Genomic DNA, 12,744 nt, shown 5'->3' with positions numbered 1-12,744 from the left:
AGCAAGACAAAAGTCCAGTATAAACTGAGCATAAGGGATACACAGACAGATGCAGTCAGAGAGAAAGAGCATTAGACCCACAGGGCTGAAAGCTGCTACTGAAGCAGCTAAGGTCAGGCACAGCCAAGCTATTTATCCAACAGTTTTCAGTGTTGTATGTACTAACTGAGAGAAATGTCCCAGTCTTTCAATGAGGTCCAAAGCAGAACCGAAGCAGGTGAGGTCTGACCGATGAAGCCAAAGCAGACATGAATAGATAGACCACACTCTTAGGAAGTCTGTTATTTCTTTTACCACTACCTTCCAGTCAGCCATAAATTCAGCATTTAGTGATACCCACTGACCTTGGAAACATAGTTCAGAATAGTCATTATTAGTCCAAAGAAAATGTGCAGAAGATGCAGACAAATGTAGTCTGCAGTTTGCAGTGAAATGTTGCATGATCTTATTAGACTCCACAGTTTGTGGAAGTAGGATGGAAAACTTCTTTATTTTGAGAATTGGCTTAGACAGGTGGTGCTCTGTTTAATAGTCTCGACACAAACTGGGGCAAATGTGTAAAATGTCTCCTTCTTTCTGGTTAGTGGACAACCTGTCTATGATTCCTTTGTACGAGATAACCAGCAGCTGGTCAGATAGTCTTTTCATCTACAGTTAGGTTCGATCTACAAGTGGTACTTACATGTAATCTGTATCCACATCTGGCTATCTGGATAAATGATGCAAAAATTATTCTCATATATTTGTGCCAGGCAAGTGAAGAAGTCAAACAAAAACACACTGGTTCATAATGCCTCCTAGTACCAGAGATCTTCTGGACACATTGTTAAGTACAGCCCACAGAGAAAACCATAAACATGCAGTATATAGACACAAACAGTTAGTTGTTTGCAATATTCTTAAGTAATGAATCAGTCTACTCCTCGCTGTGGGTCGAGAATGTTTAAGTATCATTTAGGGCTGTCACAATGTCAAATTTTCACCACACGATTACCTGCTGCTGTTTGCAGTATCTCTAGAAGTCAGGAAAAATAATACTATCAATCACATTAATCTTTAATTTTTTTTAGTAAGTGTTTTGTATTTTTTGTATGAATTCCACTCAGATATAACTATATATAAGCGAACAGAGAGTCTGTGAAGCAGCTTTGTGCTTTATTAACGTATTGTCAATATAAATGTTTTTTTAAAGTCACAATTCTTGTCAGTACCAGCATATCACAACATCCCTAATATCTTTTTAATGATGATCTTTCTCTAGTGCACAGTAATGATCTAGTGTTATGGACATTATTGTTACTGTGTGTGTCGGTGCTGACAACTGTCAGTAAGTATGCTTGCATGTTTCACCACCTCTGCATGCCTGTGCAAGTGCTGTTTCATAAACTACAAGTTGGGACACAGCGTGAGTCATTTATCTATTTATGTACTGAGCTGTGACAACAATAATGAGAATATTACAAATGTGTTGGCTGACACTTAATCAACATGGGTCCAGAGCTTGGAAAACAGGAAAACACTGTACTACCTTAGTCAAACTCTGTTTAAGGATTGTCAGACTGTATTTCACCCGTCAAGTTTAACTTGCATAAAACAAAAAACATCAACTATATGTACATTTTTTTTTTTTTAATCAGATCTTAAACCCTTTTGCCATGTCGTAAATCAAATGCAACATCATTCACTAGTACAGCTAGAACTGGGAGGAAATCAGCGTTGCTCCTGGGCACTTCAGCAGCAGGCCTTCTTGCTGCCACACAGGTTTAACATATGCCTTCCTCTACTCATTACAAGGACCCAGCGTCCAGACTATAGGGTGTGTTCTGAAAGGTTCTCCTGAGTTTATGAACATATCCCAGCACTTTTGAAGTCATGCAAAACTTTATGTAAAAAGTGAAACCTTTGGGTTTTCCTTAAATGTGTTGCTTATGCCTAACTCTCCTTGATGACGTCTGTAATGCTATCGAACCAGTGCATCAGACTTTCACTCACAGCCGCTTTCCTGTAGCTTAGTTTCTGTTTTCATAAGATCCTGCATCACTGGTGAAGTACAGATGAAGTTAGTTTTCAGTGTAGGTGGAGCCCTGGTCGCTGACCCTCACCCAGATTCTACATCAGTGGGTTTATCACTATGCAAATAGTGAGTGTGCCATGTTCATTTAGCGGCTCAAGGCTTTTACTAAGGCAGAATGTCTGTTTTGTGTGTGAGTGTATGAGGAGGGCCTTTTCAGAAAGGATTTGCATGAGGTTTGCAAAGCAGATTCTTCCCCTGAAGTCAGTGGCTTGTGCCAGCCAAGTCAGTCGGTCAGTTGGTCAGGCAGCCGTCCCGGCAGGAAAAATCAGACTCCTGTCTTTGGAAACAGTAAACCCTAAAGCCGACAGTCTCCTGCTAGCTTTCATTTATTCATTAAAATGCAGTGTTACCTTACCAGAACTTACAGTCCACGACTAGAGCCTCAACAGCACCAGATGGTTGTCACCGTTGATGCAGATGTTGTTTTATCACTCATATATACTCAACAGTATTTTGACTAGATCAGGTGTTTGTCTCACTAATGTCACTGTTTACAATGATGTTTTACAATATACAAAGAAATCAAAGTGCTTGCTGTAGTGTTTGTCCAGCAAACTTGACTGTTAACTCTGCAGCTGTCTGCAACACCTGACCTGTCAGCAGTCTGTTAAAGGGAAACCCCACCTTTTTATGCATCAAAGTCTGTTTGCGGTTCTAGTTCCAGTGTTTTCCAGGCTTAGAATGGGCCGAAGGGGTTTAGGCTACACATGACAGTAAGAATGATTAGTCCACACACAGTAAAACTTATCTGTATTACCTTATTTGACAGAAGTCTAAGCATTTTTCCTGCTATTTCTGACTTTTTAATTAAAAAAACATGTCTACTATGCTTGAGTAAATGGAACCCCAATGAACAAAACTGTTTTGTTTTTTTTATTATTCTCATCTCTTATAGTTTTGATTCAGAGAATTTTTCTTTAATGCTGGGTAAAACCTCTTTGAGTCACATCAAAAATCCATCTATGCAGAAAAGAAATGTTCTGTAAATGACTGTGTAAAGGATTTTGTGGCTCCAGAGGGAGCTGTGCAAAATCACCAGAAGTGAAACAATTACAGAGTCTGTTGTGTAAGAATCAAAACCCTGTCCAATGGTAATATAATTATATCCAATAAATTTTAGTTCAATTACATGGAATAACTTTTAAGGGCATTGTTGTCTTCTGTATGATAAAATATTTTCTTTAAAAAAAGTGCAATGCAGTTGGCTGGGTTCTTTTTGTAAAGATTAACATGTTCAATATTTAAGTGTGAAATGAATTAGATGTAACTCTGGTGACATGACTCTAAAAACTGTGTTCATGTTCAAATGTATACACTTGCACATGAATCAAATATTCCTGAAAAATATTCTTAACTATCAATTTTAAGTATCACAGCTGCTTCTGCCCTGTCCAGCTTTGATTAAGCTATGCATTTTGTACAGCAATAAAGGCTTCTTGTGATGCTTAGCCAAATAATAATAAATATATTTTTATATATATAATAATGCATGTTTTGTTTCTCCTTTAAATTAAGGTAATTTTGTTGCTGTACGTCTGCTTCTTTTTTTTTGTTTGAAGTCTCCTTTGTATTATTCTGTAAAAACAAATCATATACACTCATACTCTGGTTTTTAATAATGTAATGTAGATGTGAAAAGATAAGCAAAATGAAAGAAGGGAAGAAACCGAAGAAGGGAAGGATGATAAAAAGAGTGAATAAGAGGAGCACTGGACCCAGGAGGAGTGAGGAAGGAGAGAGGGAGAGCGACAGATGGCAGGCAGTAGATTAGCCCTCCCTTGCTGTTCTTTGCCCTTGTGAGATCATCAGCCAGGCCGCATTCAGAAAAGATGCACACTATCGCTCTCATTCTGTTTTTCTCTCCGTCTTCTCCGTCATCTCATTCATGCTCCTACACAAAGATCTGATCAGCCTACAAGTCAGAGATCAGCGGTGTCGCTTCCTAAAAATCGCTCGTCAGTCTGTAATTCTTTAGTGCTGCCTCAGTTTCCACTGTAGCTCTGACGCTGATATATTCTCTGGGACATCAAAGCTGTCCCTCTGCCAAAGTCCACGATCTCTTCCTGTCAACTGATGCTGGCTGAGGAAATGCTTGTGTTCGTAGGTTACCGGGCAGGAAGTGCTGAGCAGAAAGATTGGAATTTCTGTCCTCCTTTTCCTCCTCCACCTTCATCACGAGTCTGACTGGCTGATGGCTGAGAGATAATCCAAGCTGAAGCAGATGTTCAGCAAAGCTGTAATCAAATCAATATGAAAGATACAGAAACAGTGTGCATCAGATTAACAAGAGTTCCCAGTAGGGGTGTGTGCATCTATAATTAATAATTTACCTGCAAGAGAATTAAAGATCAAATCATCTTGGTATTCAGTGTTAGATTACCTCTATGTTTTTGAAATTCTTTTCAGAAAATTCAGTCTGTGTAGTGCATGCAGCTGTCTTGTGCCTGTCCTTTGCTGTGACCTCCTGAAGCAAAAGTTCACTCTATTCATTCCACAGCAAAAGCTGTTTGAAATCTAAACAAGGCAGTTTTGTGCTGGCTGTATTTCAACAGAAACGAACAGGGCTGCAGTCACAGATGAGGCTTCTAAATATACCTGCAAAACCAGCACAATACAACATACTGATCTTTTGTCAACAAGGAGCCCTTATATGGTACATTTAGTCTGTGGACACACAGTCAAGCACATATAGCATGTTATGACCAACTACAAACTTCCTCCAAGCGGCTAATATGTTTTTTCAGGATCAATACCAATTATTAATAATTAAGGGGACCAATAACTGATATTTGAAACTGGAGTGTATTTGCCTTAAAAGTGAAAATGTTGGTGTCAAAATTTAGAATAATACAAATTCTAACACAAAACTTTATGTAAGTTTCAACATTTATGCTCCAGTGGTTAAAGGCTATTACTCATGACATGTAATCAATCAGATAGCACTGTGGGTGGGACATTGCTTCAGATCAGAGTGGTAACTGTAAATGGAATAGCACATTTTGAATTTATTTTATCTGTACCTGCCCTGATTTGTTTATGCGGGCAGTGTTAATTGCCAACATGTTGATGTTTACCAGGTTTAGCATTCACCTTGTTAGCTTTGTGTGCTAGCACAACATGGCACAAGTTTACAAATTAGTCAGAGAAACACAAAAATCACAACCAAAATTTCTAGTAATGTATTAAGTGTTGGTATTGATTCATATTTCATTAACGAAAGCTTCAGGGGTCACAAAAGTCATCAAAGTAAAGCATCTGGAAACTCTGGAAAAAAAATCTGTGCCAACCCATAATGTAGCTATTAGATTTTTCATTGTATTAAGTGAACATTTTGACCTATCGGTGGCGCTAAAGGATCAATAAGTCATCAGAATTCATTGACACGAGACCTTGGATATGTGTAGTACATTCCATGGCAATTTTTTTAATAGTTGTTATATATTTGACTCTAAATCACAAATATCAAACTTTTAGTGACACCAGCCGAAAAGTCAGCTGATCTTCAAAGTAATGAACCCCTGGGTACCATGGATGTCTGTACAAAATTTTGAGATATTTCATTCTGGACCAAAGTGTTGGTCTGGCAGACGTTGCCATCTAAAACAAAAAACATATCTCCTGCCAACTACTGTGATCTGACAGAAACTGCAAAAATGTAAAAATTGTGATACAGTAGCAAAGTTCCACAGCTAATTCTCTGGCTGTTTCTGTTAACTGACCATACTGCTGAACAAACACCTCTTCTGAATAACTTTTATTTTGGTAGACTAATCACATTTTTCTCAGAAAATGAAGATGTAGACACTCTCCACTAATTGTACAAATTGTAAAATTCCTTCAAACTTATAAACTGTCATTACAGAACAAATGAGCCGTCCTGCTACCATAATACGTGTTTATGCAACAATAGGCTAATTTCCACACTTTATTTGCAGGTGCATTACTCAACAAGAACGGTTTTGAACCATGATGAAACAAACCGTTATAAAGATCTTATCATGGCTGACAGGAAGAGAGGTTGGAAACCACTGAAAATGTTGATTGGTTGCTTAGTTTTTAGTCATGCTCATGGAATAACTAAAAGATTGCAGTGTCAGTCCACCACTTTTGTCCAGATAAAAACATTTCAATAACTATTAGATATATTGCTATTATACTTGCTTGACATCAGCATATTAGCATTGCCATTGTAAGCATGTTAGGATGCTGGTGTTGACATTTAGCTCAGAGCACCACAGTCCCTACGTACAGCCTCACAGAGCTGCAAGCGTGACTTCCATCTCATGATCTTGTTTGCTATCATGAAGTACAACCACCAGTTTCAGACTCACTATGTGTTATAGGTTTAACAACAGACAATGGTGACGGGTTAATGGTGTTTGCAGAGGATTGGTCAGAGCTGGACAGTTTCTCAGAGAAGTGATCTGAATCTGCATAACATCGAGACACTATAGGTTTTTTGTTTAAGTGTCGTTGGCTGTTAGAGCTCAATCTGATCCAACATAGTTCTGAACTGGGGATTGTATTCCTGGGGTCTGTAAATGTAAAATTCTTCTATGAAGCGTTTGTCAGTTCAGTCTGTGTTGTCTGTGTTGCACTGGTTTCAGGCCACTACAGCGTCACTGTGGATAGTATTGAAACAAGTCCCAGTGGTTTAAAAGGTTTGGGATGTGGCCAGTTTGCTCCTGACTGAAGAGAACAGGAGAAGCCCTGTTTGACTCTGCTGACCAACCAGAATCTCTCTCTCTCCCTGATCTCTGTTCCTCTCTCTGCCTTTTTCTCTCCTCCTCTCAGTGACAGCACTGTCCTGGCTTAGCTGCAGTATTGACTGATGACTGGACTGTGACTGTGTGTTTTGCAGATGGCTGCGAGCAGTAGCTGAGGACACCACTGGGAGTTCCCCTCTTGCAAATATGAATGGTAAGACCACTGCAGTTTGTGTATGTGTAAAGGAGGCTATAAACCTGTGCGTGTGTGTGTGAAGAGAGAAAACGATAGATGTGTGTTTTTTGGCTCTGCAGGTCTGCCAAGGGCAGCACAGTGCTTGTTCTTATATTAAATTGCAGTTTCATGCTGATTTATGTGCACACATTGTTCCAGTTATGTATTTCTTATTTAATTCTTATCATTTGTCTATTTGTAAGGTTTTGAACCTAAAATCTCAGTTTATTTGTAATGCTACTTATCGTACAGTTGTAGGCATTCTGAAGTCTGTTCCGTTTCTTTTACATTTTGACACCAGTTTTAATAACAGTTTCAGTTACGGAACAAAGGTTATAGGAACTGTATCTAAATACATATATTGTTTTAATAATGTAATAAACTGTCCTTTGACTGTGTCTGCTGATGTGTCATTAACCTTTGTTGGGTAAATACTAGTGAAAGTGTGCGCTTGTCCTGCCCTCCTCTCTGAACTAAGGGACACAGAATCACTGGCATCACTGAGCTTCATTATCACTTTGTCAATATCAGTGCATTCCAGCTCCTGACTGCCAGTGAGGCTGGTCTCAGAGTACTTTGTCATCTCGTGTTTGTGTGTATGTCTGAGTGCGCACCTGACTTCCTGCTGGTGTTTGTTTGCAAGTCATAAAATGGTTTCTTACTCTAAAGTAGTCATGGACAGTGAATGAATAGAACCTTTTCCCCCTCAGGGGTTCCTGGTCTCCTTTGAGGAAACACAGTGCATTTCCACAGCAGGGACCAGGATTTAAAATTAAGTTTGGAGGGAAATTATTTTACCCCCAAAAAAGTCCCAGCTAAGGGGTGTTGTAATTTTCTGAAGTACAGGAATTGTGGAGGTGGGACATTTCTGATTGGTCGAGTAACTGCAGCATTTTATTTTACTTGACAATTTTAGAAGTCTGCTGCAGTGAGTCCAGTTTTTATTCATTACGCTTCAGAACATCAACATTAATTTACAGATGAACGCGTATGACAGATTAACTAACAGTCAAATATAGTATAGTAACGAGCAGAAATGACATGTAAAAAGCAGTCCATTCAGCATTCGTCAACCTAATTTGTATAATTTTTGCATTTTTGTTTTTAGACCACAATGGAATTGTAGACAACCACCAGTCTGAAGGAACCTTTTAGTTCCTTGAAAAAATGCCTTGGACTTAGAGTTCTAGGTACTTTGGGTGGAAACAACATGCTGTATTTAAAGATGGACAAACCCTCTCTGACATCACCCTCAGTTTCCTTTTAAAGTTTAGTGTATTGGCTCCTGACATCACCATCTTGGTGATGCCTGCCTCCACCTAATTGCTGGCTATTGCAAACATGAGCAAAGAGGAGGAGCATAAATGGAGGTGAGGCAGGCCATTGACTGGCCTATAAGGGCACCTTCCTGTCATTCAAACTAGCCATGTCTTTAATTATGCATAACTTTAGGCAAACATTAAGACAAGTTAAAGAATGAGATTAGGTCTAAAAAATACTTTTTTCATACCAAACTAAAAATATAATATTTATTTCTAGTGGGCATTTAACAGGGGTGTTTATAGGGATTGACTCACTTATGGCCATTTGAGGAACTTAAGCTTTTGGCACTTCTTGTGTTAGCTTTATTTTTAAACTTTGGAGGTTGTGGCTTGGTGGAACTGCAGCAAATGTTGTCTTGCTCAGATGTAAGTGCTTGATGTGTGTAGTTTACACATATTTTAAACAGTGAGAAACTCTGTAACCTTCAGTCTATTCAAGAAACAGACTTAGTGGGCCTGTTGTCCTCTGTCTGATAATTCACATTTTATGACTTTTTTTTCTCTGTAGGTGGTCCAAGTGTTTGGGCAATCTCCCCAGAGGAGAGGAACAAACATGATCAGAAGTTTGACACCCTCTCCCCATCAATGGGCTATGTCTCAGGTATACACACTTATATGCACTTACTCGTACACACTGTTGGTGCACAGTCATTGCCCAGTCAGTGTTCTGTTATTCAATGAATGACACATTCATCAAATGTATGAACTTTAGAGATATCCCAGTAATACTCACAATAATGCACATGCACATGTAAATACAACGTGAGCAACTATGAAATACACACAGATGTCAACATGCTTACATGATTATGCAAATATAGACACACCTACAGGCAAAGACATGCTGCAGATAGTGAAATACAGCCCTGCATTGGTAAACAGACACATATTTTTCATTTTGTTATGCCCTAAAATGTCAGTTTTCATCATGTTTTTCTGTTTTTTCCCTTTCTGTCTCGTTTTATAGGGGAACAGGCGAGGAAGTTTTTCCTTCAATCTGGGCTTCCTTCCAACGTATTGGCGGACATATGGTGAGAAAGACACATATTCGCTCATACCTAGACAGATTTGTCAGTGATAAATTTTCCTGAAAAATTTCCCTGAAATCTATACTTGAAACACACTGTCTTTTCCCAGTTTTCTCACTCGTGGCTTTTTATCTGTCTCCTAGGGCTCTGGCTGATATGAATAAAGATGGAAAGATGGACAGGTTGGAGTTTTCCATCGCTATGAAGCTCATAAAGCTAAAACTCCAGGGCACACCGCTTCCCTCAGCACTGCCAATCATCATGAAGCAGCCTCCAGTGCCTGCTCCCAGCCTTAATAACCCCACCTCAACCATGACCAGCTCAGCCTATGGTACAATGTTATTGTTATTATGACAGTGCGCTGCATGTGGATGTGAGTTAGATTTAGTCTTTTCTTTCATCTCTCACCATGAATGTAAAACCATTTTAGGATTTTAAACAGCTGTTCATCAGCTAATTTAAAGTGTGTGTCACTGATTGTTAATGACTGTGCCATCTAAACTACTGTTTGGTGTGTCTCTGTGTGTATCAAAGGTTTTGGTTCTGTGCCTAACTTGTCCATGATCCCTGGAACAAACCTTGCCATGTTGACTCCCATCTCCATGACAACCCCTGGACTCACACCTTTGGCACCAATGACGGGCCTCACCCCTTTGGTTCCTACAGCAACAGGTCTGAACTCACTAATAGCATCCACCCCCACCAGGCCCCTGATACCCACCATGGGAAACGCCACGTTGCCAAACGGCACCATGGGAATGCTCCATCCAATCCCAGCTGGAGCTTTGACTACAGGTACATGGGATCTGTTTGCCTCTATATTTTTTCTTCTGATATTATTCGGGTGTCACTGCTGAAAGGAAAACCGTTAGGACTGTCTCCAGTATGATGAAATTAATTTGCTTGTATTTTGATTATTGTTTCTGTGATGCTTATTTGCAATTTCTTGAAGCGTGAAAATTATGGAGGAGGAATGCCTTGCTCTGATATTAAATAGTGTATATGTATACATGGTGCCGTATTTCTGTAATTTTGAAAAGGAAAGGGGAGAAAAAAATTACCCTTTTTGCAGAGTCAGGACTGTCAGTCTCATCTCCGTACAAATAGCGTCTCTGTCCTTGACAATGCTACAGCAGTGAGTAGATCAAAGTGCAATACTGGTCTTCTAGAGAGCCCCTTTACCTATTCTCAGAACTGTAAAAACAAAAAATTCTAAACATGAAGGGAAATGAGAGCATCAAATATTATAGCTGCAGTCAGTTATTTGAATGAAACGTCCTAAATGTGCAGTTAATGTAATAGATATGCGTGTGTGCTTCAGGCCTACCTCTATCTGCAACCTCCTACTCCTCTCCGCTTGGACTCTCCTCTCCTGCTGGTATTAACAAGGCCTCGTCACTGCTGGACCTGGGGTCTGGCAGGTAAAACACACACATAGACAGAAATTTAAAAGCATGAAGCTCTTTCACCCTTTTGCACAATCATTGTCTTATTTATCTAGCTAGTGTCTTTCAGTGTGCAAACACTTAAAAGTAACATTTGGTGTGTTCTGTCTTTCAGCTCCGCTTCCTCATCCCCGTCTATGATGTCCCCTATGGCTGCTGTTCCCAGTGACTGGGCTGTGCCTCATGCCTCCAGACTTAAATACAGACAGCAGTTCAACAGCTTGGACAAACAGATGACTGGTTACCTCACTGGTACGATGTGTTTTGTCTTATTTATGTACAGTGTTTAGGTCACACAAAACCAAGCTATGTGTGGAATGCAGGCGTGGATGCACATAAACTACAGTCACTGACAATTTCATAATTGTTTCCTCCCTGGATTTTTTCTTTTTTTTTTTTAATTTTTACAGTGTGTGTTAAGTCTTCATTGACTCTTAGAAAGTTGAGGTTGTATTTGTGGGTGTGTTCAGGCACAGGACAGTTTCTCAACACACACAGTCTACTATGTATTTGACTTTTTGTTCTGCTAGAGAACAAGTCCTGCTCAACCTGTTCTCTTGAAAAACCTGTGATTTAGTGAAATGATAGTGGCCCATGCATGCACAAAGACTTACTCACTTCAGCCAGACTTGCAGATGATTTCCTTACTAATGTGACTTGGCAAATAATGTTACACAAATGGCTTGTTTTTTTTTTTTTTTGTTTTTTTTTTTGTTCATGTTCTTGGCATAAACCTTTTGTAAACCCATTACAAAGGATGACTGTTGTTCATGCTGTGTCATGTCACAGTTCTTGTATCGTCATCTTTTATATGAAAGTGAGGGAATGACAGTTCAACCGTTCTGTATTCGCTTTTCATTTTTGACTCTTGTGCAGTTGCATCATACAGCCTTGGGAATAGGTTGTGTTGATGCATGACACTGTTGCTGCCACGTGGCACATTTTGAATTTGGTTGCATTAGTCATTATCAGCACATACTGTACACACATACATATACACACCCATCACTTCTTCCTTCCTCCACCTCGCCCACACATCTGTGCTATACACATGTTCTGACATTTGTCTTTCACCAGGTCAGCAGGTGAGGGGTGCCATGGCAACCACGATGCTGACACAGACACAGCTGGCCTCCATCTGGTGAGAATATCTGTGTGTTTGGGTGTGTGTCTGTACATGTCCTGTGATTGCCGCAGTGTTGTGTTAAAGAGTCAAAGTCAGGTTTGGCAGCCATAAGAAAGAAACTTCATTCCAACTAATCTGCTGTGACAATAAGTCTTTGTTATGGAAATATTTGTTTCCAAATAATGAATCTTCTATTTTCTAGTGTGTGTGGCCGGTTAATAGATGAAAATAATGTTGGTTTATAGAACAGTCAATAAGAACAACGCCCTCTGTGATTGGCAAAAACTTCCCGTCATATGCTTTTTTTAAAGCCTGAAAGCAGAGCTACGAAATAGTTTCGTTTTCTCTCAGAACGTTTTGTCAGTCCCGGCAAAAATAAATAATTAATACTGCCTACCCCAGCTTTAAACTATAAATATTCATATTGTATCGTTGTTGTAATTTTTTAAACTTGTGAAATCATGTTTATGCAAATTAACACACTGCAGGATCTTAAGGACTCCTTCGCTATGTCTATATATGACAGTATATAGTTAGTATATAGCTTCTTGTGTTAACACCAGATATTATATGTGTTGTGTTACATAGTATTTTATACAGTATAAGCTACATCAAAGCCACAGCTGATAATAGCTTTCATTCAGTGAAGGTGCAGTGGTCACATTGACCCTGTATCTTGTGTTTCATATAAATTCAATCAAAATCTGTAGGCACTGTGTTTTTATCTCCTGTCTACAATTCTACTGATCAGCAAATATTCCAGTGTACAGTCATGTAAAATACTTGTATCTCCAATTTGTATCCATCG

The 12,744-nt window shown here is 39.2% G+C and overlaps 1 protein-coding gene across 2 annotated transcripts in view; it reads left to right on the top strand.

The window, feature by feature from the left end:
- Positions 1–12,744, top strand: part of itsn2b (intersectin 2b) — a 36,320-nt gene that overhangs the window by 2,881 nt on the left and 20,695 nt on the right. For both annotated transcript variants that reach the window (XM_023294395.3, XM_023294394.3), the window contains exons 2-9: positions 6,936–6,994; positions 8,846–8,938; positions 9,305–9,368; positions 9,509–9,696; positions 9,900–10,160; positions 10,687–10,786; positions 10,926–11,062; positions 11,888–11,951. In XM_023294395.3, coding sequence (XP_023150163.2) covers positions 6,988–6,994; positions 8,846–8,938; positions 9,305–9,368; positions 9,509–9,696; positions 9,900–10,160; positions 10,687–10,786; positions 10,926–11,062; positions 11,888–11,951 — 914 coding nt within the window. In that variant the 5' untranslated portion in view covers positions 6,936–6,987. The remainder of the gene's footprint in view (positions 1–6,935; positions 6,995–8,845; positions 8,939–9,304; positions 9,369–9,508; positions 9,697–9,899; positions 10,161–10,686; positions 10,787–10,925; positions 11,063–11,887; positions 11,952–12,744) is intronic.

Source organism: Amphiprion ocellaris, chromosome 1 (genome assembly GCF_022539595.1).
Source record: "Amphiprion ocellaris isolate individual 3 ecotype Okinawa chromosome 1, ASM2253959v1, whole genome shotgun sequence".
In the NCBI taxonomy this organism is placed as follows: Eukaryota; Metazoa; Chordata; class Actinopteri; family Pomacentridae; genus Amphiprion; species Amphiprion ocellaris.
Note: the sequence above shows the minus strand (reverse complement) of the source record. Positions and strands in the feature narration are given on the sequence as shown.